Source organism: Enhydra lutris, unplaced genomic scaffold, assembly GCF_002288905.1.
Source record: "Enhydra lutris kenyoni isolate GAN:26980312 unplaced genomic scaffold, ASM228890v2 scaffoldscaffold50, whole genome shotgun sequence".
Taxonomy (NCBI): Eukaryota; Metazoa; Chordata; class Mammalia; order Carnivora; family Mustelidae; genus Enhydra; species Enhydra lutris.
Genome location: NW_019154134.1, coordinates 197295 through 224429, shown reverse-complemented (window position 1 = coordinate 224429; position 27135 = coordinate 197295). Strand labels below are relative to the sequence as shown.

At 52.4% G+C, this 27135-nt stretch overlaps 1 protein-coding gene across 1 annotated transcript; it reads left to right on the top strand.

Moving 5' to 3' along the window:
- Positions 1-1485: 1485 nt before the first annotated feature.
- Positions 1486-25547, top strand: LOC111156922 (ArfGAP with RhoGAP domain, ankyrin repeat and PH domain 3). The gene is given in 34 exon segments (XM_022518065.1): positions 1486-1507; positions 3102-3642; positions 3759-3820; positions 3927-4038; positions 7920-8120; positions 8279-8348; positions 8598-8718; positions 8817-9001; positions 9102-9208; positions 9465-9480; positions 9482-9665; positions 9762-9847; positions 9985-10167; positions 10311-10446; positions 11061-11177; positions 11604-11751; positions 11860-11962; positions 13814-14033; positions 14740-14803; positions 15303-15466; positions 17297-17509; positions 17800-17905; positions 19130-19277; positions 19559-19627; positions 20358-20432; positions 20530-20644; positions 22297-22425; positions 22505-22638; positions 22873-22955; positions 23271-23306; positions 23441-23504; positions 23593-23730; positions 23936-23974; positions 24509-25547. Coding segments are annotated over 33 exon segments (4629 nt in total). The 5' UTR covers positions 1486-1507; positions 3102-3118; the 3' UTR covers positions 24986-25547.
- The last annotated feature ends 1588 nt before the right edge of the window (positions 25548-27135 follow it).

The window sequence follows — 27135 nt, the reverse complement described above, 5'->3', positions numbered from 1 at the left end:
TAAGCTTGGTCACTGGCTGGAGACAGCCCTGTGGGATGCTGGCCTTAAACCAGGAAAGAATGGATTTCAGAGAGAAGCAGCTGAGGTCTTTGGTCAATTTTCAGTCTTTAGAGTAGGAGGTGGGTGAAGAGCATTCTCCTGTCCCCACAGTTGCCCATCCAGAAAAATGTCTCCTTATCTGCAAAATGGAGGTGATAAAATCCCCTATCTTAAGAGTTGTGAGAATTAATGGAAACTTGCAAAGCAGTATTTGCACAGGGCCTGGGACAGAGTCAGCTCTCTGTCAGTGGTAGCCATTACCATGGCCATTTTAATGATTAATTATTATTATCACTCTCTCAGAGAGAAGAGCTGCAGGAGGCTGAAGATGGCACATCCTCTCCAAGCTGGAGCAGCTGGGAGAGGTGGGGACCACTTGTCCACACTCCCTTTACCTTCTGCTGAGGCAGGGGTCTTCCCCTAGCTACTGACAGCTCCTGTGTCTGCTGACTCACAGCCAACTTCCTCTCATACAAACAGGAAAACACAGCCAGACAACGGTGCTCGCCTCCTCCCCCCTAACCCCAGAGCTAAGCCAGTCCAGCTGTGAGGGGGAAGTGCCTCAGGTTCTGGGGGACAGACTCCAAGGCTGGGGCTCCAAGCAAGATTTGGGAAGAGGAGAGGATCCATTTCTCTTCAGGCAACAAAGCCCCCCACCCCCACCCCAATTGCTGTAAGAGAATGAGAAGGGGTTTCTCCCAAGGAAGAAAAGAGTGCTTACTGGGTCACTGTGTTTGCAAGGCACCAGGCTTGTCCTCAAAAGGGCAGTCCCAAGCCCTGGTTTGGGAGTAGGAGTGTGGCCTTGCTGCCGTTCACCTCCGAGAAGAGACTTAGGCATGGCCCCTGGGGAGGGAGAAGCGGATGGGGACTCCTCGGCTGGGCATCTGCCCCTATCCCCCCAAGGGGTTCCCAGCTTGGAAGGCTATGGCTCTCCGAAACTTCTGGATGCTTGCTCCCGTCCTCCCATTAACAGGGTGCCAGGGTCCAGCCACCGTGCTGGGCGTGGTAGACGGCCTGCCACTCTGGGGTCTTAGGGCCAACCCCTCGGCCTCCTCTTTTGGCACGACGGGGAGGGAACAGCAGATGGGATGCAAAGCCGTGCTCCACACAGCGCCCTCTTTTTTGCGCTGGTTCTACCCCTGTCCCACCTCCATTCTGGGCTCTGCCCCTTTGTCCCTGTCTCTAAGTCTGTCTTGGCCTCCAGCTCTGTTCCGGTCCCTTTCTCGGCCCCTGAGAGGATAGAGCTGGCCAGGCCCCGAGATAAGCGCCGCGGTTGGGTAAGGAGCCCGGACATTTTGAAGGCCGGCGCTTGCACAAGGAGCGGTGGGCAGCCCGGGGAGGGAACCGGTCGGCGGGGCGGGGCCCGGCCCGTCGGGGGAGGGCTGAGGGGAGGCGGGGCCGGCGCGGCGCGGCCCGAGACTCGGACGGCGCAACAGGCACTGGGAGCGGACGGCGGCCGCGTAGTGAGGTGAGGACCCCCGCGTCCACGGGCCCCTGCTTCCCAGACTCCTCCCCGTCCCCTCCTCGAGGGCTCCCTCCGCGCCGGCGGCCCTCCCCTGCCCCCTCCCCGCCGCGACCCGCCCCTCCCTCCGGTGGCCCGGCCTCTGCCCCCTCCCTCCTTGCCCCCTCCCCTGTCTCAGCCCGCACAGCCCCGTGCTGCCCGGCCCGCCCCCGCCACTGCTGCCCCGGCACACCTCTCGGTTCCAGGTCCCGTGCCCTCGGATGGGTCTGAGTCACTGGGAAACTGGGCTCTGAGTCAGGCCCTAACAAGCTTGGGGATGGGGCCTGACCGCGGAGAGGCAGAGAGGCCAGAACTGATGCTGGGGCGACAGGCCGTCCTAGTCAGGACCCCACAGAGAGCAACAGGGAGGGAGCCTAACAGGCAGAGGCGGAGAGACAGAAGTCTGGATTCATGTACATCTAAAGGTCTAGTTACAATTGGAGACTGAGGCAAGGAGAGGCTTAATGATAGCAAAAGAAGGAGAGGAGCGAAGATGGATTTAGGTAGAGGTGGGGACTGATGTAGTGCTGTAGAGACAGGAACAGGCAGAGAGAACACTTCAGGGAGACAGAATTTGAGTCGAGTCCAGAGAATAGACCAGGGTCAGGGGCAGTTTGGCAGAATGGGACAGAGCCTCAGAGACCTGAGCTCAAGGGCAGGTGCAGGGAATGGGAAGGTTCTGGAGAGGAAGACTTGGAGAAAGCAGGGGCAGAGGGATGTCATTTCGCACTTCTGAGTCCCTACAGGAGGGTGCTCACATGTGCATACACATGTGTGAACATGCTGCAGGTTGGTGGAGAGGGAAGACCCTGGAGTACCCCTGGCTTCCTGTCTGCCTCTCTCTGACCCGATTCCCCACCCTAGCCTCACTCCAAGTGGTCTCTGCCTCGGGCCAGGTCCCTACTTGCTGGGGGACTTAGGGCTCTCTGGGCAGCCTGACCAAGGCAGACAGGATGTGGGGGCGGCCAGGGCCGGAGGGACAGGAAGGAAGTCTGAGCAGAGACAATAGGTGGAAGGGGAGGAGGAACTGGGAATGACCAGGTTTAGGATGGCCAAGAGCCTGGACCTCGGTTCTGGAAACCAGGGGGAGTGGGAGCTGCACCTCCTCCCTCCTTCCTTCTGCTATGCTACAGCTGCCCCTGTCCCCACTTATACCACATCATGGGGCCCCTCCTCCCCACCGTCCCACTTCATTTTGTCCCTGCGGGCTTCTCTCCTCTTGCCCTGTGCTTACGCGGTTGAGTGTGCAGGCAAGCGGAGGCAGACCTAGGTGGGGCAGGAGCTTGGGGGTCAACACTTCCACCAGCTCCTTGTGAGCCTGGGGCAAGCCTCTTCCCTTCTCTGGGCCTCAGTGTCCTCACCTGCAAATGAAGGACTTCTATAGTAAGAAAGCCCCTTCTGATGTTCTGGGATGGCTCTTCCTCCAGATTGCCGGCCACTGGTCATTTTTCTTTGGAGGAAGACTGAAGTCTGGTACCTACCCCCATCCAGACCTCAGACTTTGGGACAGGGAGGGGGAATCTCAGCCTGAGCCGTCCCTTCACCCTGCCGCTCCCCCCAGCAATGGCTTGAGCCCCCATGGCTGCCCCTCAGGACCTGGACATCGCTGTGTGGCTGGCCACGGTGCACCTGGAGCAGTATGCAGACACGTTCCGGCGGCATGGCCTGGCCACGGCGGGTGCAGCCCGGGGCCTGGGCCACGACGAGCTGAGGCAGTTGGGCATCAGCGCCACAGGGCACCGGAAACGCATTCTGCGCCTGCTGCAGGCAGGTGCTGCAGAGGGCTCCCTGGGTCCCCAGTCGGACAGTGCCATGGAGCCATCCCCTAGCCTAGCGCCCCAAGCCCAGCCCCCCAAGCCTGTGCCTAAGCCGAGGACGGTATTTGGTGGGCTTAGTGGCCCTACTGCCACCCAAAGGGCTGGAGTGAGCCCAGCCCTCTGGAGACCCGAAGTGTCCAGGAGCCCAGAGTCCAGCCCCAAGTCCCCACTTCTCCCCACCTCCTCCTCCGAGCAAATTTCAGCCTTGAATGCTATGGAGATGATGCCCAACGCCATCTACTTTGGCCTGGACTTAAGAGGCGGGGCCCAGACAGCTCAGGACATGTGAGTGGGGTTGGCTCCCTTGGGAGCCAGTGCTGGGTGGGGGCTGGGAGGAGCAGGACATGAGGGCTAGTCCTGTCTCCTCTCTCCCTTAATGATCACTAAACCTCTTCCCTCAGGGCCCCAGATAGCTCCCAGGCAGCTGCCCCTACCCCTGCCCTCAGGCCCACAGCAGGCACAGGTAGGTGGGTTAGCATGGATTGGGGGGAGAGGAACAAGGCCCTTCAGGACTGCAGACACTCCCCATCTGACCTCTTCCCTGTCTCCCCCATTCCTCTCCCTGCCAGTACACATCATGGACCCTGGTTGCCTGTATTATGGTGTCCAGCCTGTGGGAGCCCCAGGGCCCGCGGACAGGAGAGAAGGCAGAGGTGTCTGTCAGGACAGGGCTGAACAAAGGTGAGTGGTCAGTAGGGTGGTGATGGCAGGAAGAGGGATGCTTGAGGAGCAGTTGGCGGTGGCTGTGTACCCATTATTCATTAAGTGTGTGTTCAGTGTCCACTGGGTGCCAGCCGGGTACTCTAGATACAGCAGGATTAGGAAAGACCCAGTCTCCTCCTCAGGCAGCTTATGATTCAGTGGGCCAGACAGGAAAGGAGGCAAGCAGACAAATGGATATGTGACTTAAAATAGGGAGAAGTGCTTTTCATGCTTTCGTTGTTATATTTTTGTTTTTGTTTTTTAAGATTTTATTTATTTATTTGATGGAGAGACAGTGAGAGGGAACACAGTAGGAAGTGGTGAGAGAGGGAGAAGTAGGCCTCCCATAGAGCAGGGAGCCTAATGCGGTTCAATCCCAGGACCCCAGGATCATGTCCTGTGCCAAAGGCAGATGCTCAATGACTGAGCCACCCAGGTACCCCTTCATGCTTTTACTTAAGGCATCTTTACTGAGCACGTACTGCATGCCAGATATTGTAGATACTTGGGATAGATCAGAAATCCCAGCCCCTGTGGGCAGATAGTCAAGTAACAATAGATACAATAAGTAAGTTATTTCATATGTTAAAAGATGGTGAATGCCATGGAAAAAAATATAGCTGGGTAAGAAGGCCGGGATAGACTGAAGGGGATACACCCTGCAGTTTTTCATTAAGAATTGCCAGAGTATGGGTGCCTGGGTGGCTCAGTGGGTTAAGTCTCTGCCTTAGCTCAGGTCACAATCTCTGTGTTCTGGGATCAAGCCCCGCATCGGGCTGTCTGCTCAGAGCCTGCTTCCCCCTCTCTCTCTGTCTGCCTCTCTGCCTACTTGTGATCTCTCTCTCTGTCAAATAAATAAATAAAATCTTAAAAAAAAAAAAAAAAAAAGAATTGCCAGATTGTGATTTGAGCAAAATGAAGGGGGTGAAAGAGTTAGTTGTGACAGTATCCGGAGAAAAGTGTCCCAAGGCAGGGGGCAGTGGCCAGAATAGAGACTTTCAGGGGGGCCCAAGAGTGGTGACAAAGCCAGCAGGGCTGGGTCAGAGTGGCCAGAGCAGGAAGACTGGGAGATGACGACACAGAGGTCAAAGGGGCCAGATCAGGTAGGACCTTGTAAGGACTTTCGCTTTGACTCAAAGTGAAAGGGAAGCCTTTGGGAGGGTTTTGCCTTACATTTTAAGAACCCCTCTGGTCACTGTGTTGGGAATGGTCTGTAGGGGGCAAAAGCAGAAGCAGAGAGACCAAGTGAGGAGGTGGCTCCCGTAATCTAGGTGAGACACTTCCAGCGAGTGTCACGGTAGTGAAGATGGTGAGAAGTGGCTAGATTTGGGTTATATTTTGAAGGCAAACTGTCCTAAGAAGTTGGGGTGTGAGGAAAAAGAGCAGTCAAGAATGACTTCAGAGGTTTCAGACTGAGCTTACCCTGTCCAGTGTGGTAGCCACTAGCCACATGTGATTACTAAATACATGAAATACGGCTAGTCTGGAGTCAGATGCATTGGAACTCTACAACTACCAAATTTCAGAGACTTAGTATGAACAAAGCAATACTGGGTGTGTGTAACAGAAGTAGACATAAATTATCTTACTTTTTATACAGATGATATAATAAAATTTTAATATTTTGGATATGTTGGATTAAATAAAATATATTATTACAATTAGTTTCACTTGTTTCTTTTTATTTTTTAATGTGGCTGCTAGAAAATCGAAAATCACGTGTGTGGTTCTCACATTGAGTTCTGTTGGATAGCGCCATTTGAGCAACTGAAAGTTCCTGGAATTGCTCTGCTCTGAAATGGGGAAGACGGTGTATGAAGCTGGGGGTTGGGGGGAGATCAGGACTTCCATTTTGGGCATGCTGAATTTGAGGTATATGTTACAAGCCTGAGAAGAGATAACAAATAGGCCATTGGATATCCAAGTCTGGAGTTCAGGGGAGAGGTCTGAACTGGAGATCTAAATTTGTGGGTTGTCAGCCTCTCGGTCAGTGTATGTAGCTGTGAGTGCGTGTCGCTAGAGCAGAGGGCCAAGATCAGAGTCCTGGCACACTCCAGTATCAAGAGGTTTGGGAGAAGAGGAAGAACCAGCAAAACAGACTGAAAAGGAATGGCTGGTGAAGGAAAAGGAAGACTGGGAGAATGTGGCATCCTAGGAGCTAAGGGAAGAAAGGAAGAGGGGGAGGTCAGTGGTATCAAATCCTGCTGAGATCAAGGAAGATGAGGACTGAGAATTGGCCTCTGGCATTGACAACATGGAGGTCACTGAGGACCTTAATAGGGGGTAGAGGTGAAAGCTGCCTCAGAATGGTCTCAGGAGGTAACAGAAGAAGTTGGAATGTATAAACAACATTTTTGAGGAGTTTTTCTGCAGAGAAGGGCAGAGAGTTGAGTGGTTGTCGATAGTGGAAATGGAGCCAGGAAATGATTTTTGTAGGATGGACTGTTATGTATGTTTATAGGTGGAGTGGGAGAGAGGGATCTGGGAGGGAGGGAAAATTAGCTGCTGTAGGGGAGAGAAAGGGGAGAAAGTCTGGAGCAATGTCCTTGCATAGGTGAGAGGACAGTGCTCAGAGGAGGGACTGGCTTCAGACAGGGATGTTTATGATGGTGGCAGAAGGAATGCAAAGTATGTGTGAAACTTGGTAGGTGAGGCACTGGGAGTCTGTGGGGTTCTTGTCTGATTGCTTCAATTTCTCAGTGAAGTAGAAAACAAAGAGGGTAGAGAGGTGGTTCTCAACCTTAGCTGTGCTATAGCTGGGGGAACTTTCAGAACTAGAGATGCCTGGGCCCCACTCCCAGAAGATCAAACTCAGGGGTCTAGTAGGGGGCCCACATACCCGTATTTTAAGGTTTTGCAAGTGATTTTGTGCTACTGAGGTAAAGACTACTGGAAAGTGACAGAGAATAATAGAGGACTTTCTGGGAAGATGGTGTAAACAAAGACCTAAAAGATGGGGAAAAGCAGACTGGGGAAGCATGTTCTAGGCAGAGGCAGCCGCATGTGCAAAGATTCTGAAAGAGAAGAGAATGTGGCTGAACGGTAGAAAGCAACGGCGAGGATGATGCAAGAAAAGGGCAGGGGATTGGCCGAGGGTCTCATTGTATAAGATTTTGCAGCCTGTGGTGAGGAACTTGGATTTATCCTAATTGCAAATGGGAATTTATTGCAGGATTTCATGCAGGAGGGAGTGAAATGATCTCACTTGCATTTTTATTTTTATTTATTTTTATTTTTAAATATTTTTATTTATTTATTTGAGAGAGAGACAGTGAGAGAGGGCATGAGCGAGGAGAAGGTCAGAAGGAGAAGCAGACTCCCTGTGAGCTGGGAGCCCGATGCGGGACTCGATCCCGGGACTCCAGGATCATGACCTGAGCTGAAGGCAGTCGCTCAACCAACTGAGCCACCCAGGCGCCCCTCACTTGCATTTTTAAAAGAGCATTCTGGGGTTGGTAGAAAAACGGGTGTTGGAGGGAGGCCCTGAGGGGAAGCAAGTGACCAGTCAGGTCACCCTACTGAGAACCGACCAGGACTTGGTCCAGGGAGGGAAGGTCAATCCCTTTTTGGAGAAAGGACTGAGAAGACTTCTCGATCAGATACCAGCATCTGTGACAGAGAGCAAGATATGCAGCCCTTCCCCACCTTTTCTACCAAGTAACACTAATGGCAGAGGAGAGGGACTGAAATTGCTCTAACCAAAAATCTAAGTGTGCTCAGGGAAGAAACTCTAGGCTAATCTTTTGTGTTCCCAAACTCCCTATTTCCAGGACCTGCCAGGCATCGTACGAAGCACCGCAGGTGAGGATGGCCAGGGAACTGGGTCTAACGTGTGTTTCTCTGTCTTGCCCCACATTAAGGCTTAGCCGGCAGGATCTGGAGGCACGGGAGGACGCAGGCTATGCCAGCCTTGAGCTGCCTGGGGATTCCACCCTCTCACTGCCCACCCTGGATGTGGAAACCAACGATGACCTCATTTCACCCTATGCCAGCTTCTCCTCCACCGCAGACCGCCCCTCACCCCTTCTCAGTGGCTGGCTAGACAAGCTCTCCCCTCAGGGGTGGGCTGCTAGGGAGGGAAAAGGAGGGAGGGGAGGGAGGAGAGGGAAGGATGAGGCTGGGGTGGGGTGGGGGTCAGGTCTCCAGAACTCCCAGACCCTAGGAGTCCCCCAGGATACAGCCTCCCCTGCTCACTCATCTGGGCCCCTCCTATCCCCAGAAACTACGTTTTCCAGAGGCGCTTTGTGCAGTTCAATGGAAGGAGTCTCATGTACTTTGGCAGTGACAAGGTCAGGATCTGGCGAGAGGCTGGGTCGAGGCTGGGGAAAGGGTGGGGGCTGAGGACTGGAGGATGGGAAGCCCGTGGTGGGGGGTGTCACCATATGACTGATGTCAGCATCTAAAGTAGCTCGCCTAGCGGCCATACCCCACTGCCTGTGACATGAGTACTGACCTCATTAAAAAAGTTGGTGCCGGCTCCCAGGTCAGCACACATGGCTGAGTTTCTGTCCCTCTGTGCCCCTGGACTGTCTCTGCAGGATCCCTTCCCCAAGGGGGTGATCCCTCTCACTGCCATCGAGATGACCCGCAGCAGCAAGGACAATAAGTTCCAGGTCATCACCGGCCAGAGGGTATTTGTGTTTCGCACAGAGAGCGAGGGTGAGAATCAGGGCCTGCTGTGTGCCCCCCGGGTTGGGGCAGGAAGGCCGCGTAAGGACACGGCCCGCTGGCTCACCAGCCTCTCTGTCCCCCACCAGCCCAGCGGGACACATGGTGTTCCACTCTGCAATCCTGCCTGAGGGAGCAGCGCCTCCTGGGCAACCCCCGGCCCCCTCAGCCACCCCGACCCCTCCGCACAGGCATGCTGGAGCTTCGAGGACACAAGGCCAAGGTTTTTGCTGCTTTGAGCCCTGGAGAGCTGGCGCTGTACAAGAGTGAGCAGGTGAGAAGGGCCGGGCCAGGGCCAAGGAGCCTGGCCTAATCCATTCTGGCACCTTACTGTCCCTGCTCCAATGCCACACCCTCTCCCCCATCCCCACCAGGCCTTTTCTTTGGGCATCGGGATCTGCTTCATTGAACTGCAAGGCTGCAGCGTCCGGGAGACCAAGAGCCGCAGCTTTGATCTGCTCACCCCCCATCGCTGCTTCAGGTGGGGCCCAGACTGGCAGGAGGCAGGGCTGGGGGAGAGACTTGAGCAGGCGGCACAGGGCGGGCAGAGGACTGAGGCCTCTTCAGTAGGATGTCAGTGGGTGTGCTCTCACAGGAGTCCAGTGAACAGGGTCAAGGTCTCAGGAGGGTCTAGACTGGCCCAGCGGTGGCCAGTGGTGGCTCCTGCAGGAATGGCCAGTGGGATGGGACAGGTTGGAGGGGTCTCCATGCCCACAGACTGGCTGTCCGCCCCTCAGCTTCACAGCCGAGTCTGGGGGGGGCTCGGCAGAGCTGGGCGGCCGCTCTGCAGGAAGCAGTAACCGAGACCCTGTCTGACTACGAGGTGGCTGAGAAAATCTGGTCCAATCGGGCAAACCGGCACTGTGCGGACTGTGGGGCCTCCCGCCCAGACTGGGCTGCTGTCAACCTGGGGGTGGTCATCTGCAAGCAGTGCGCAGGTGAGGGCTGGGGCCTTTGGCTGAAACAGTGAGAGGGAGGGGGCTAGGTCGGGGGGCTCTGAGCATCTGTGCCACATACCCTCCATACCCTAACAGGTCAGCACCGGGCCCTGGGTTCTGGGATCTCCAAGGTACAGAGCCTGAAGCTGGACACAAGTGTTTGGAGTAATGAGATAGTGCAGGTGAGGAGTCTGAAGAGGGAGAAAGTGGGAAAAGGAAAGGAGAGCATCCCAAAAAGGCCTTGGGCCCAGCTTGGGGGCAGAAATGTCTGAGACCCTTGAGTTCCTCTTACTTGCCTCTGCCCCTTGTCATCCTGCAGTTGTTCATTGTCCTGGGAAATGATCGTGCCAACCGCTTCTGGGCAGGGGCACTACCCCTAGGCGAGGGGCTGCATCCAGACACAAGCCCAGGGCCCCGGGGAGAGTTCATCTCTCGGAAGTACCGCCTGGGTCTCTACCGGAAGCCCCACCCTCAGTATCCAGATCATAGTCAGCTTCTTCAGGTAGGAGCTGATGGGGAGGAGGGTAGTCTCTAAGTTGAAATGCCTAGACTTGGGGTGGTAGGGGCTGTTTTTGATGACTGGACGACTGTCCCCATGCTCTCAGGTTGGGTCTTGGCACTGACAGAGGCCCTTCCCCCCTGCAGGCACTGTGTGCCGCTGTGGCAGGACCCAACCTCCTGAAGAACATGACCCAGCTCCTCTGTGTTGAGGCCTCCGAGGGTGAGGAGCCCTGGTCCCCCGCAGCCCTTGATGGCAGCTTCCCCGGTCTCCAGCTCCCAGGTAATTCCCACAAGGGTCCCCTTTCTCACATTCCAAGAATTCTCAGCCCTGACCTGTGCCTTGATTGTTCCAGGAAGCCCCAAATATCCTCTTCCTCAGGCCATCACAATAGCCCAGTCTGGGCAGTTTCCCAAACTTCTAGATCCCCTAGGGTCTATTTCCTGATGTCATGCAATGCCCAGTGGTGGCCACTGCCTGGGGTGGATCTGGACATTTGAGGTGTTAGTGCTGGTTTACCCCTGACAAGGTGAATCCGTAAGCGAGGTCTCATCTCCCTGGGAGAAGTCTGATCATAGAAGTGGTCATCTAAAGAGGCTTTCCTCCAGTGGTCAGGGCAGAGGGTCTGAGACACTTATAGGATGGCCCACGCTCAGAGGCCCCCACCCTTGGGCTGACTGGCTGGTGGGCTCACTGGTGGGGACAAGAAGTGGGCAAGGGCTGGAGTCTCACTTCCTGCCACCCTCTTTTCTAATGTGGGAGGTGAGGAGTCCGGCTCCACTGGGCTTGACTTGGCCATGCTGCCAGTGGAATCGGGTCCCACTGTCTTCCTTAATCTGATCCTTTTTCCAGGGGGCTCGGCCATCCCCCGAACTGACAACTTCTTCCCCTTGCAGACCCTTCCCCTGGTGTATACAATGAGGTGGTGGTGCCCGCCACTTACAGCAGCTTCCTGTACTGTGGTCCCATCAGCAACAAAGCTGGACCCCCACCTCCTCGCAGGGGCCGGGATGGTGAGAGGGGAGCCGAGGGTGGGAGGAGATGGGGCAGAAACTGGGATGAGCAAGAGTGTACCACAGAGGGCTGGGAAGGGCAAGCAGGGCCATGTCCTGGCATGGGCTGGGTGCTGGGAGTAACAGGGGGACCATACTCAGTGGCAGCATTGGGTGAGAGGCTGAGAGCCCGTGCTGTGAAGTCAGACTGCCTGGGCCAAATCCCAGCTCTGCTACCTCCTATTTGTGTGCTTTGGGCAAGCTACTCAAGTGGTTGAGTTTCCCCATGGGCAAAAGAGAATTGAAAGTGATGCCTACCTCATAGAATTGTGACGATCACATGATGTCATACATAGGCAGAGGGTATGGCATGATTGTCTGGCAAATGGGAATTATGACAGTAGGGACAGAGGTGCTTTGCCTGTTGACCATCAGCCTCCTCCTTAGCTCCCCCCAGACTATGGTGTGTGCTGAGAGTGGCTCTGGAAATGTTTGCGTCGGAAAGCAGCCCTGAACCCCTCAGCCTCATCCAGCCCCAGGATGTTGTATGTTTGGGTGTGAGTCCCCCACCCACAGACCCAGGTGACCTCGACAGGTAACTGCACCCAGCGCTCCCTGCACCCCCACTTTGGCCTTCCCGATCCTGAGCCTGCCAGCCCCGTATTGGTCCCCTTTCTCCTCCTTGACCTCACTTTCTCTCTAGATTCCCCTTTTCCTTTGAGCTCATCCTAACTGGGGGAAGGATCCAGCATTTTGGCACAGATGGAGCTGACAGTCTGGAGGCCTGGACCAGTGCTGTGGGCAAGGTGAGCCAGCTAAGAACCCTCCCTGACAGTTCGTGGTTTTCCTGTCCCCAGCTGCCCCCATTCGCCCTCTCTTGTTCCTATAACCACTCCCACCACTGTCTACCGACAACTAAGATTAACTGCTGTGCTAGGACCAGTGTGAGGTTCTACTCACTCAATATCTCATTTAACTCTCACAGCAACCCACAGATGAAAGGATTATCAATATTTGACATATAGGGAAACAGAGTCACCGAGGTTATGAAGTCACTTGGTCAAGGTCACAGAGCTAGGAGGCAGCAGAGCCCAAGATCGAAAACAGACCTCTGTCTCCAAAGGTCATGGTCCAAACCTGACTGTGCAGGGCCTCCGCCCAGGGAAAGACTGCCTCTAACTCCTACTTCCCCCTCCCCCAAGTTCTCCCAGTCCAGAGGGAAGGCTGCATTTACATGCCCAGCATCTTCATTCCCAGGCAAGCCAGTCTCTCTGTCCTGAACCCTCTCGCTGGAGTTAAACATTCACACCCTAGAATCAGACATGCTGGGATCTGAGTCCTTCAACTCTCAGCCTCATGAGCTTTTCCACAGGGATAGAGTGGGTATATAAGACATGCCCCTTGGGGTTGAGGATTAAGTAACATGTGAGGCCCTTGCTGCCTGGCGCACACAGACCCTCCATCTGTGGGTGATGAGGATGCCAGTCGCTCCCATCCCTACCCAGTTTCTCTCTCAGCCCTGCTCTACCGTCAGCTCGTCACACTGGCGCCCTCCTGACAGCCTGGCAGAAGGCTGTGTACCCTGGTGGGATTGCACTTCCTCCTTAGCCCCTTGTGGCTGCCACTGCACCACCTCTGCCAGACTTCTGAGCGGCCACACTGCGGGGTGCCTAGTGACTTCCCATTACCAAAGCCCAAGGGCCTCCTCCTGGCCTTACCTGGTTCGCTCTGCAGCCCATGACACTCCTCTGTGGGAAATGCTCACCTGCTCTCTGGCCTCTGACCCCACCCTCCCCCACTCTGCTTAGAGGAGTAGAACTCCTGCCAGCAAAGAAGTGGTCTGTGTGTCCTTTCAGGGCTGTGTCATGGCCCTTATGGCCTCCAGGCTATCTCCTCTGATTGTCAGCTGCACTTTCCAAAAACATAGCTCATCCTTCAAGGCCGTGCTACCCAAAGCGCAGTCTGTAGCCTGGGACACCACACTGGCTCATTCTTTGTCATGGCCTCTGGCAGAATAAGAACAGAACTTGAGAGGGAGCGTTCAGAATCTTTCTTAACAATGGAACAAAGTGATTTTAGGTGTAGAATCTAATTTCTTAAAGTGGGGGCTTATATTTTACATTTCTCTTTTCATTTCACTTTGCTAGTAGTTCTTTCTTCTTCTTTTTTTTTTTTTTTAAATGAAAGTTCTGGTTAGTAACAGATTGGAATTTTGAACAATAACAACAAAAAGAAGAACCCCGTGTTCCTTCCCCACACGTGGTTGGGAAAGCACTCCTTTGGGACCACCTCAAACCCTTGTTTCTCTATGAAGCCTCCCCGGCCCCTTAGGATGCTGGGATTTCCCAGGGCATTGTGACTCTTCAGTTATAGCATTTTGGCTCCCTATTCTTTCTGGCCCCGATACCCTGCAAAGGGCAGGAGGCTGCCCTGTGTTCGCTGGAGCAAATTAAATTGAACTGAATTTCTTTCCTTTCTCCATCCATCTCCTGTCTCCTCGGGTCTTTCTTCTGCTCTCTCCAATCCCTTTTCATTCCTCTCTTTCTTTTGCTTTCTCTTCGTATTATTCCCTATCCTTGTCACTCTTATTTCTCTCCCCTACATCTTGTATCTTTCCTCACCCTCTTTGTTCCCCATGTCCTCCTCTTGCCTCACAGTGGTTCTCCCCGCTGAGCTGCCACCAGCTGTTGGGCCCCGGGCTGCTGCGGCTGGGCCGCCTGTGGCTGCGCTCTCCCACCCATTCAGCCTTGGCCCCTGGCCTCTGGCTGTCAGGGTTTGGACTTCTTCGTGGTGATCTCCTCTTCCTGTGTCCAGCATCGGGCCCTGGCCCTCCAGCCCCTGAGGACATGGTGCATCTGCGGCGGCTACAGGAAATCAGTGAGCAGGGGTGGGGACGGGGATGAAAGGTGGCCATGGAGTAGCGGGCAGTGAACCTTCATCTGTTTGGGGTCCCTATGGAAAAGAGCAGAACATAGTGGATTCAGGCATAAGCTCTGGAGTCAGACTGCCCAGATACAGAACCCCATCTCCATCACTTCCTAGCTATGTGACCTTGGACAAGTTACTTAACCTTTCTGTGCCTTAGTCTCCGCATCTTTACAATGGGCACGATACAAGAGTTGTTACGTTTCAAATGAAGCAATGCATTTAAAACACTTACCAAAGAGCTTGGCAGAAGGCATCTTATTAGTGTTTAATAAGTATTATTATATGTTATTAATGTTACTGTTAGTATTACTTGGAGTTGCTTGCTGGTTGGGGACTAGGAGAGGGGACTGGATACTTTCACTTCTTCCTCAAAGAGGAACAGTGTGGGATAATATCGGAGGGCTTTAGAGACAAGAGACCTGAGTTCAAGCCTAGATTTGCTATTTTATAACAAGTAAAGAGATAAGAAACTTAACATCTCTGAGCTTTAATGTGTCACCTGTAAAATGGGGATAATAGTATGTAACTTATAGGATTTAATGCAACATTCTTTGAAGACTCCTAGTCTGGCATCAAGATACCTTGAATACTTAGTGACTTATTGGTCAATATGATGAAGAAATTTTGATGATAATGTCTGATGATTCTTCTCCAGGTGTGGTTTCAGCAGCTGACACCCCAGACAAGAAGGAGCATTTGGTCCTGGTGGAGACAGGAAGGTAAGTGTTAACCCCTATCCTTGACCCCACATCCCTCTCTCAAGAGCCCAGCCCCAACCCTCTACCCTGGTCTGCTGGACCATGCCCACTTCCTCAAATTTGCCTGCCTACTGGGCACCTGGGTGGTTCAGTCGGTTGGGAGTCTGACTTGAGCTTGTGTCTTGGTCTTGGGGTCCTGGAATTGAGCCATGCGTGGGGTCTCTGTACTCTACAGGGAGTCCGTTTGTCCCTCTCCCTCTGCCCCCCGTCCCCCGCATGTGCATGCTCTCTTTCTCCCTCTCTCTCAAATAAATAGATTAAATCTTTTTTTTTTTTTTTTTAAAAAGGAAAACCTTAAAAAAAAAAAAGAAAAGAAAAATTCACCTTCAGGGACCCTGTCTGGTTTGAATGTTGCTGCCCCCTGCTGGTGGCTCTGGGAGGTCTGGTCCTTGCGATCCCGGGCCTCTTAGTTTAAAAGACCCTCTGGAGCTAGCTCTGACTCAGGCATCTCGGGTCTCAGGACCCTGTATCTGCAGGGGGAGGGACGGCTGGATTTCTCAGCATGGAACGCAGCCATTGAGGGGGCGGCTGGCGGGGGCGGCACAGGGCTGCAGGAGCAGCAGATGAGCCGGGGTGACATCCCCATCATCGTGGATGCCTGCATCAGTTTTGTCACCCAGCACGGTGAGTGGGTACTGGCCAATACTGAGCCAGCAGGGGATGGGGGACATGGGCACAGCCAGAGGGTGTGGTCTGCCTATAAGAGCTTTGTCTCCAGAGACTACAGCCTAACAGCAATCCACTGTATCTCTGTTGGCAAGCTGCTTTACCTGCCTGAGCCTCAGCTCCCCCATCTGTAGAATGGGGCTACTAACAGTCCTCATTTTCTAGTATAGTTGTGATAGTAAGATAACATATGGAAAGCTTTTAGTGCAGCACCTGGCAGCTAGTCAGTGTTCCAAGGTAGTTGTTGGTGGGGGCATGGGTGTGAAGGAAGAGGAGCACTGAAATAGGACTAGAGGGCCATAGAGAACAAAGAGAGGGCAGCTACAAGGCAAGAGCCAAGCTGTGCAGCAAAACACTTGAAGGTCTGAGCAGAATTAGTCCATGCAGGCATAAAGGATCAGCTCTGAAAGTGGTTCCCAGAATTCTTTGTGACTTTTTGACCTTTGCTTTTTTTCTCCTGCCCAAGGAAGGACTAAGTAGAATCTAGCTTCTTAGCAAACCTCCTTTTTAGAAGTCTGGACTCTTGAGAAGGAAAATTCATAGAAAACCAAGAAAGGCAGTAAAGGGCAAAAAAGGCACATCTATGAACTACAAATAGCATGGAGATTGGAGAGTCGGTGGCTAGAGACATTCTCCATACCTTGGCAGTAGCCTCAGGCAGTGACTTCCCTACTCCCTAGATCCCATCGTCTCTCAGTCTCCCTCATGTTCAAAAGAAGAATATGGGTGTTCATACCCACACTGCCGCTCTTCATTCAGCAGATGCTTACTGAGCGGCTCCCGTGTGCCAGACACTGGAGATATAGCAGTGAAGAGGGAAGGTTCTGGAAGCTCAGGGACTAGTGCGAGAGATAGGTGATAAGTAAGAGAAATATAGTCAGTGCTTGTTATTCACGGTAGTTTTGCTCTACGAAGTTACTGCAAACACTGAATTAGTGAATCCTAAATCATTACCCCAGTGGAAATACAGAGTCAGGTTCCTGGGAATCTCTGGTCACCTTTAATCAAGTGATCAACACGTAAAACTCATTTGAAGTGTGTTTCTGTTTAAAGACACTTTATTTAACATATACTTGTGATCTGTTAACTTTGAACTCACAGCCAGCAGCAGTGTAACTCACACAGGGGCAAAGCTTATCTGACTCACATATTCTCTCCATAAGGCACACACAGCCTTCCTGCGCTTAGCAACACTACACAGCCCTTCAGCACTTCACCTGGAGGCCATTTTAAACAGTGAAACCACCCAAAAAAAGCAGAAGAATGCAAAAAACGTGATTCTATATATATACCATGAAAACTACACTTGTTTACCATATGAGAGCTTAGCTGGGAATGTATCCAACAGGCAACTCAAATTCTTTTCCACTCGGCGCATGTTCACAAATGACTGGAAAAGTGCACCGAGTATTGATTTGGGGGTTACAATAAATTTTAGCAAGTAGATGAATTCACAATGTGGAATTTGTGAATAGGGAGGATCAACTGTAATGTAATTTGGGAGTGCTATCTCAAAATCAAAACAGTGAGGAGACAGAGAGCGATGGAGGCTATGTGGAATGTCATGGTTAGGGAAGAACCTTCTGAGCAGGACTTAAGCAGGGTCTTGAGCATCAAGATCCTGGAGGCAGACTTCCTCCTCTCTGGGCCCCTTACCCCAATAACGATACAGTATGTCGGTGGCGGGTGGGAGGATCACAGATACTGGATACTGGGTGGGTAGTTGGGTCTCTGGGCAGTGGTGAGCAGAGATGCTCAGTGGTGAGTGGAGATGCTGGCTGTTCTCAGGGCTCCAGCTGGAGGGCATATACCGGAAAGGAGGTGCCCGTGCCCGTAGCCTTCGGCTCCTGGCTGAATTCCGGCGGGATGCCCGGTCAGTGAAGCTCCGGCCAGGAGAGCACTTTGTGGAAGATGTCACTGATACACTCAAACGCTTCTTTCGAGAGCTCGATGACCCTGTGACCTCTGCACGGCTGTTGCCTCGCTGGAGGGAGGCTGCTGGTACTCCCAAGATCCCTAAGAACTCCTTGCAGGCAGGCGACCAAGGGGATGACCTGGAACTCCACCCTCCCCCATCAAATCCCTGAGGCTGTTTTGTGGGATTTGGCAGCCTGCTTCCCCGTTGCTCCCCTCCCTCATTCTCACTCCCCAGGATCACTCAGGGACACAGCTTAGGTTAAGGTGGGAAGGGGGCAGAGAGACATCCATTCTGAGGTTGTTTCTCTAAAATTCCGTCCTTGCTCCCTTCCCTGATCCTCTCCACCGCCCCCCCCCCCCCGACTCCATCCCAGAGCTACCCCAGAAGAATCAGCGCCTGGAGAAATACAAAGAAGTAATTGGCTGCTTGCCCCAGGTCAACCGCCGCACGCTTGCTACCCTCATCGGGCATCTCTATCGGTCAGTATGGCCAGACCCTCTGCAGGCTCCTCACTGACCCTTTATCACCACTGTCCAACTCCTTCCACCACCCTACTCCCACTACCTCACATTTATTCATTAAGTGAAAGTGTCAGTTAAGTGGACTGCAAACAGTTAAGTGAAAGTGTCATAGCACGAAGGTTCTGAGTGTGGACTTTGGGGTCAAGCAGATCTAGGCTGTACTCTGGCTCCACCATTCTAGCATGTGACTTTGGGTAAGTTATTTGCACTCTCTGAGCCTCAGTTTCCTCGTTTATAAAAGGAAGATGGCGTAATGAATAGTATCCACCTCCTAGATGATGGGAGTTAAATGAGATAATCCTTATAAAATTCTTACTACATCTCCTGGCATGAAGGTAGTAAGCATTCAGAAATGGTGAGCAACCAATGTTATTTTGTTCTATTATTCATACCAGGCAAAGGGCTGGAGGTAGGAGACACAAAGAACAATAAGATGCAGATCCACCTTGATCAGCCTATTGGGGAGACAGGTCTTTAAGGGATTCCAAGGTGAACCCTGGCTGTGTTGTATGGATTACTCTCTATCACAGGGATGGGCCAACTATGGCGCATGGGCTGTATCCATCCAACTGTCTGTTTTTCTAAGTAAAGTTTTGTACAGTTTCTGGGTGACTTTGTCGGTTAAGCATCTGACTCTTGATTTCAGCTCAGGTCATGATATCAGGGTCGTGAGATTGAGCCCTGCATTGGACTCCCTGCTCAAGGGGGAGTCTGCTTGAGATTCTCTCTCTCTTCATCTCCCTCCGCCCCTCCCCACTGTGTGCTTGCTCTCTCTCTCAAATAAGTAAACAAATCCTTAAAATAAATAAAGTCTTGTACACAAAGTGTGAAGGCACACCCATTCACTCATGCAGTATCTGTAGCCTCTCTCATTCTACAACAGTGGAACTGATGAACTGGACCAAAGAATGTATGACCCGCAAGCTTAAAATATTTACTATATGTCCCTTTCCAAAAAAAGCTTGCTGCCCCATACCAGAGTTATAATCACCCATTCCTCACCTGTCTCTGCCTTACACTGGGATCTCCTTGAGGCCAGTGTTGTGTCTTTCAACTGCATCCCAAGTGTTTAGCCCAGGACTTAGCATACTGACTCTAAGGATTTCCTGAATGAATGGATGCATGGGCAAACAGGTGAGCTCAAGCTGCATCCCTTATGACCCGTGTTGCACCCCTCTGCAGGGTACAAAAGTGTGCCGCTCTAAACCAGATGTGTACGCGGAACCTGGCCCTGCTGTTTGCACCCAGTGTGTTCCAGACGGACGGGAGGGGGGAGCATGAGGTGCGGGTGCTGCAGGAACTCATCGACGGCTACGTCTCTGTCTTTGATGTAAGCTCTCCTTACCCCCGACTATAGTCCTTTTTCCTGGATTCTGGGGCCTGGGCCCCTCTATCCCATAACCTCACTCCAAGTGCCCTTGCCCCCTTGGTTTTTAGCTCTTCTTGCCTCTAATGCTCTCATTCAGGTCTTCTGGTCTTACAAACTCTTCCTGTTTCCCTCTTTTCCTAGCACCCCGCCCCCTCACCCCCCAGTCCCCCGCCACCCCGGCCTCCCCCCTCCCGCCCCTACCTGTCCCACAATACACATGCTCCTTTTTGGCCCTTCCACAGATTGATTCTGACCAGGTAGCTCAGATTGACTTGGAGGTCAGTCTTATCACCACCTGGAAGGATGTACAGGTAACCTGTCCTGCCCTTAGACTCATGAGTGGAACGGAAGGGGCTATCAAGATAGGAAGGTGCCCTTCTGCTGCTGGACATTGGCCCTCACCTTTCTGAGACAGAGGGGAAACCCAAGAAAGGGAGTGCTTTGGGGAGAGGGGTTTGGTTTAGGATTGGCTCTGTTTATTCCACCATGAGGATCCTTCATTGCAAAATGATGGCAGCATACTTGGGTTCCGCCTGTAAGAGATCCAGGGAAGAGTTAGCTGAGGTAGACAAAGTGGTGAGCATAACAGCAGTAAATACAATAGCAAACAGCTAAGCACTTATCTTCCAAGCACCTGTGATCTTGCTGTAGCGTCACACAACTCCATGAGGCAGACAAAACCATTTTTTTTCAAATAAAGAAACAGAGGCCTTGAGGGTCCCTTATTCAAAGTCCTACTGTATCGAGTGTCAGAGTTGGAACCCAGAGAGTCTGACCTTAGACCTGTCCTTCCAAGCATATGCTTCACTGCCTGGGGAAGTACCCATACAGCCTGAAGATGCGGTTCTACCTCTCCTGGGATTCTCCCTTTTAAGGGCCTGAGCCACACTAGAGATGAGGGGTAGGAGGAGACTTTTGTGCCCAGGGTGGCAGGGGTGGGTGTGTGGAGATAAGAGCTTAGGAGGCAACATAGGGAGTCCTCTGATCTTGATTTTTTGCATCCTTTTGTGTCCTCCTGACTTCATTATGCCTTCCCCTCAGCTGTCCCAGGCTGGAGACCTCATCATGGAGGTTTATATAGAACAGCAGCTCCCAGACAACTGTGTCACCCTAAAGGTCAGTCCTGAGGGGACAGGAGGGGAGATGAGAGGATTGGGGGTGCTGGGTCAGTGGACTGACCGGCATGGGTCCTCTGCTCTTGCTCTGAACCCAGGTGTCTCCAACACTGACTGCCGAGGAGCTAACCAACCAGGTATTGGAGATGCGGGGGACAGAGGCTGGGATGGACTTGTGGGTGACATTTGAGATCCGTGAGCACGGGGAACTCGGTGAGCCTGCCATGCGTGTGTGCTTGCATGTGTGATGGGGGGTCAAAGTTACCAATGCTTTCTGGGTTACCAAATACAGTGACACTGTCATTGTGCACGTGCAGGGACATTCCCCTCTGTTGACCACTCCCTCTTTCTCAGTACTCTCTTTTTTCTTGACTTGTGGGGACCCCACAAGTCCTTGGTTTCCCTTCCTCTCCAAAGAAGGCTTTTCTTCCTCCTTTGCCTACATTCCGAATATTGGAAGGACCCAGAATTCAACCCCAGACCTTTTCCTTTCCCTATCTTCATTTCTCCTTGGATGACTCATCCATTCCAGTGGCTTTAAATGCTGTTAATAAGCTGGATTCTCTGGATCATGACCTGAGCTGAAATCAAGACTTGGATGCCTAACCGACTGAGCCACGCAGGCACCCCAAGCATCTCTAATTTTTTTAAAGATTTTATTTATTTATTTGACAGAGAAAGAGATCACAAGTAGGCAGAGAGGCAGGCGGGGCGGTGGGGGGGGAGCAGGCTCCCCACCAAGCAGAGAGCCCGATGCAGGGCTCGATCCCAGAACCCTGAGATCATGACCTGAGCCGAAGGCAGAGGCTTAACCCACTAAGCCACGCAGGCGCCCCCCAAGCATCTCTAATTTTAAACATGCGAGACTGAACTCAATTCCCAGACCTTTCACCTAACAAAAAGCCTAGGCCATTTCCTAGTTTTCCCTAACTCAGTCAGTGGCCCCTCCATTCACCCAGTAATCAAGACCAGAAACTTGAGTGTCCTCCCTTTCCTTCAACTTCCCACCTAATCCAACCAACGAGTCCTGCTGATTCTATTAGAATCTGTTGCTTCTACCCATTTCCACCATTACCACCAGCCAGGCCGAAGTCACCACTAGCTTTCTGCACCCAACATTAACCACTAACCCCAGAAAAGGAATAGCTGGCCTGCATTCCCGTCTTGCCTCCCGACATTCCATTTTCCACACAGTGGTCAACATGCATTTCAAACATAAATCAGATCATGCCATTACCTTCCAATGGCTTCCCACTGAACTTCAAATAGAATTCAAATTGCTTATTATGGTCCACAGACCCCGACTGTCTGGCCCTTGCCTATTTCTTGGACCTCATCTCACATAACTCATTCTCGGTGCTCGAGCCATGCCAGCTGTTTTTCAAACACATCTTTCTTGACAAAGAGCCTTTATTCTGGAGCTGCGTCCTCCCTGAAATCTTCTTCCCCTGATTTTAGCATGGTTTGTTCTTCCTCCTCCTCCAGGCCCCAATCTCAGCTTCAAATGCCCCCTTCTCCAAGACCTTGCCCAGTCATCACTCTGTCCCAGTAGCTGTCCTCCTCCTCTCTCTCAACTTCTTATTGTTTCTTTCAAAGCATTTAATTATTTGCAATTTTTTGGTCTACTTACCTGTATACTGTCTGCTCACTCACTTTGCTGTGGGTTTTGTGAAGGTAGGCCATGGGTTCCATGCTAACCATCATATCCCTAGGGCCAGCAATGCCTGGCAGAGAGTTGGCTCTTAAATAAATACCTGTGGCTGGGCTGTGGAATGGACACACGAAAGTGACTGGTGGAAAGGAGCTGGAGGTCCAGGGCATGGATGGATATTCTGGTTGATACCTGCTCCTACTTTACTCCTCAGAGCGGCCACTTCACCCCAAGGAGAGGGTCCTAGAGCAGGCCCTTCAATGGTGCCAGCTGCCAGAGCCCTGCTCGGCCTCCTTGCTCTTGAGAAAAGTCTCCCTGGCCCAGGCTGGCTGCCTCTTCACAGGTGAACCTCCTCCTTCAGCCCAGCACCCCCAGGCCTCTCCCCCAGGACCCTCCTACGAGTATCATCTGTTTGTGCCCAGGTATCCGGCGCGAGAGCCCGAGGGTGGGTCTGTTGCGGTGTCGGGAGGAGCCACCCCGCTTACTGGGCAACCGCTTCCAGGAGAGGTTCTTTCTACTGCGTGGCCGCTGCTTGCTGCTGCTCAAGGAAAAGAAGGTGAGGTGCTGGGGGGAGTGGGGATGGATGCTGGAAGCTCCTGAGGAGCAGCTATGCCTGCATCAACCTTCTCGCTCCATAGCTTGTGTGCTTATCTGTCTCAGTGCTGCCCTGGTTCTTTGACCTCTGTGATCCTGTGAGCACATAACCCCAGTGCTTCCATGATTTCTTGACCTGACTGATTGTGATCCTTCTCTCACCTCTTGACCTCACTGACTGCCTTCTTGTTCTCAGAGCTCTAAACCAGAACGAGAGTGGCCCTTGGAAGGTTCCAAAGTCTACCTGGGAATCCGAAAGAAGTTTAAGCCTCCAACACCGTGAGTTTTCTTCCCCAGCCCACATTTCTAGGACCTTGCTGCCATCACCCTTCCGGCATTTCTTTTTCTCTCTTTCTTTCTTTTTTTTTTTTTTTAAGATTTTATTTACTTGACAGACAGAAATCACAAGTAGGCAGAGAGGCAAAGGAGGAGTCAGGCTCCCCGCCAAACAGAGAGCCCGATGCAGGGCTCTATCCCAGGACCCTGGTATCATGACCTGAGCTGAAGGCAGAGGCTTTAGCCCACTGAGCCGCCCAGGTGCCCCCCTCTTCCGGCCTTTCTAATTGCCCATCTCTGTTGTCCTTTGGCTCTTAGGTGGGGCTTCACGCTGATACTGGAGAAGATGCAGCTGTGAGTACCTCTCGGCCTGGCTTCTCCCCTGGCCCAGCCCTGCACCATGTCCTCTTCCTCTCTACTTTTTCTATTCTCCATTGCTATAGCTACAACCCCTCCTCTCCAGCTAATTCCCCTCTGACCATCCCCAGATACCTGTCCTGCACTAATGAGGATGAGATGTGGGACTGGACCACCAGCATCCTCAAAGCCCAGGTGAGGGGACGAAAAGAGCTGAGGGTGAGGTCAGAGGTCCTAGCTGTAGTCCCATGCCCACTGTGCCAACTCCTTACTCTCCCTGCAGCACGATGACCAGCAGCCAGTGGTCTTACGACGCCATTCCTCCTCTGACCTTGCCCGTCAGAAGTTTGGCACCATGCCTTTGCTGCCCATCAGAGGAGATGACAGTGGGGCCACCCTCCTCTCTGCCAACCAGACCCTGGTGAGGTCCCCCTGGCCTGCTGCTGTGCCCTCCTGAATCCTGCCTGTGTCCTTGCTGCCCTGCAGGTGGGAGTGGTGTGCCTGCCTGTCTGGTGCCCGCCTCTGCCTTCTCTGTGTCCCCACACCCCACCCTTGCCTTCTGTTGCCAGACCTCACTGTGTCTCTGTGTCTCTCCCTCCCCTAATCCCCATCCCACCTGTGCCCAGAGGCGACTTCACAACCGGAGGACCTTGTCCATGTTCTTTGTGAGTACTGTACCTGTCTCAGCTTTGTGCCCCTCGGCCCCGTGTTCCTCTGCGCTGCCTGAATCCATGTGCCCTCTGTATTTGTTTGATGCAGGGCCATCTCTGTGTGTTTGTGCACGTGTGTGTGTGTGTGTGTGTGTGTGCATGAGACAGAGAGAGAGTATTGTGAGGGGCCAGAAGGAATGAGGAAAATGAGGCATGGGAGGATATGATAAGGAAAAGGGAAAGTGGTCACAGGCTCTGAGAAACAGAAGGAAAGTGGTTAAGTGAACACATCTTGGAGCCAGAGAGACCTGGGCTGAAGCCTCAGTTCTTCCATTTACTCACTGTGTGATCTTGGGCAACTTACTTTACCCCTCTGTACCTCGCTTCACTCACCTGCAGTGTAACCCGTTGTACAGAGTTGGTTTGATAGCACACATGAAAAGTATTTTACTGCATCTGGCCCAGAGGATGGGCTCAATAAATGTTAACAATTACTAACCCAGGAACTCTAACTCTGTGCCTGCATCATGCTGCCCCATTCCCATCCAGCCAATGAAGTCATCCCAGGGGTCTGTGGAGGAGCAGGAGGAACTGGAGGAGCCTGTCTATGAGGAGCCGGTGTATGAAGAAGTGGGGGCCTTTCCTGAGCTGACCAAGGACACCTCTACCTCCTTCTCCACAATGAGAGAAAAGACAGCCAACCCAGAGACCCCTCTCATCAGCCAGAGGTCCTTTGACAAACCCCCTTTCCCCAAGGCAGGTGGCCTGGACCCAGAGCAGAGGCCACCTGAGCCCCCTCCTGGACCCCCTTCAAAGAGCAGCCCCCAGGCACATGGGTCCCTAGAGAAGCAGCTGCTCCAGGAGCTTAGCAGCCTCATCCTGAGGAAAGGAGAGACTGCCATAGGCCTGGGCAGCCCCCCGCAGCCCTCCAGCCCCCAGTCCCCAAACTCCAATGGCCTTCTGACACAAACACCTGGTTTTCCCACCCAACCTTCCAGTTCACCCTCCAGCCAGCCCCTCACATGACCCTCAGACGAGTAGTCTGAAGGGGAGGGTAACCAGAAGACCCAAGTTCTCACCATGGCAGACACTGCCGGGAGTCTCCTCTGCTCTGGCTGGAAAGGCTCCAGAAGCCAGTGTGGTGCTATGGAAAGAGCACAGGATTGAGGGCTCTGGACTCTCCTGCCTAGAGAGGGTCAGACTACGGCCCCTCACTGAACCTCCACTCACTTATATGTACCATGAAGTCACTGAAATAAGGAGCCAGGGAACATCCAACTGTTTCTTAGAGCTGTAAGCCCCACATAACTTCCCTCAACAAGTTGAGGGAACTCCTGCTTTATACATACGATATGCAGGAGTTCTGTAACAGGTTTGGGGTTTGAAAGGAATAGTTTTTACTGCACTAAGGAAAAAAAAAAGGATTTGGAAGCCAGAAAGCTGAATGATCTCCAAGTCTATCTAACCCCAATTCCTACATTTGGGGACTATGCTGCAGACCTAGAGGGTGGAGGTTGATTGGGGTTGGGAGCTGGGGTGAAGAGGGGCCAAAAAGGATGTGTCACTGTTAATAAATCTTGGAACCAGAAAGCTATTATTGTTTATTTCATTCATTCATTCAACAAATATGTATTGAGCACCTAATTAGGTGTCAGATCTTCAGGGTAAAGTTTGTCTGGGTGGCTCAGTTGGTTAAGTGTTTGGCTCATGTCATAATCCCAGGGTCCTGGGATTGAGCCCTGCAGCCCCGAATTGGGCTCCCTGTGGAGCCTGCTTCTCCCTCTCTCTCTGCTGCTCCCCCTGCTTGTGCGCTCACACGCTCTCTCTCTCTCTGTGTCAAATAAATAAAATCTTTTTTTAAGATTTTATTTATTTGAGACAGAGAACAAGCAGAGGGAAAAGTCAGAGGGAGAGGGAGAAGCAGCCTTCCCGCTGAGTAGCAAGCCTGATGTGGGGTTCAATTCCAGGACCCTGGGATCATGCCCTGAACTGAAGGCAGATCTTGTCTGACTGAACCACCCAGGCTCCCCAAACAAATAAAATCTTATTTAAAAAAAAAAAAAAAGATGGGTCTTGCTTTTATGGAGCTCCCACTCTAGCAGGGGAACAGAAAATACACAAATTAATGCAGTGTTGTGAAGAAATCAAACCAAAGCAATGTGCCTGTGGTCGTGGCCTTTAGGCTGGGAAGATGGGGAAGGCTGCTGTGAAGAGTTAAAGAAGCCAGACATGTGAAGTACTGAGAGAAGGAGCACTCCAGAAGAAGAGGGAAAGTGTCAGGCATGAAGGCTCTGCGGTGGGAAGAGGCTTGGCCTGTTGGGGAAACAGAAAGGAGGCTGGAGTGGCTGAAGCAGAGTGAGTGGGGAGACAGAGAAGAGTATGGGCTAAAGGGGGAAAGACCGGCAGAGGCCCAGTAATGCACAGCCTTATAGGCCATGCTAGGGTGTTTGGATTTTATTCTGAAGCAATTGAGTAGTTTGAAGGGAGAGAGTGATGAGATCTTATTTCCTTTTAAAAAAAAACATCAATCACTCTGGCTGTTTTGTGAGCAGTGGGTTATTGAGGTGGTGGGGGGCGGGGAATGAGAGACCAGATATTAGGCGACTGATACTGGGGCTTGGACTAGGTTGGTGGTTTTGGAAATTGAAGAAAGGTGATTAATAAGAGATCTTTCAGAAATAGAACCTACAGGACTTGCTGATGGAAAGAATGAGGGATAGGAGAAATGGCACAATGACTCTGGGTTTCAGACTTTCCTAACCAGATGAAGAGAGGTACCATTTAGTGTTTTGTCTGGGGAAGATAACTGGAGAAGGATCAGGTAGAAAGAGCGGATTTAAAAATTTGAGGTAATTGTTAGATCTACAAGTTGGAGGTGTCAATGGGCTGTTGGAAATGTGAATCTGGGGTTTGGGGCCACAGATAACTGCTTTTCCAAGTCGGGGTGTGGGCCAAGGATAGGTGAGGGGAATGAAGAAAGGGTGTGGGGATCCTCAGAAAGTAGGGATTGCGCTGGTAGAACCTGGGGCACAGAGCCCGAAAGGCAGACCCTAATGGTGACAGGGCTTCCTGGGGTGCCAGGCCTTACACCCATCTCCCCAATTACATCCATTCACTGGTATCATTTAGTTTCCATTGGCCCCTGACATACCTTTCTTCCTCTGGGACTGGCTTCC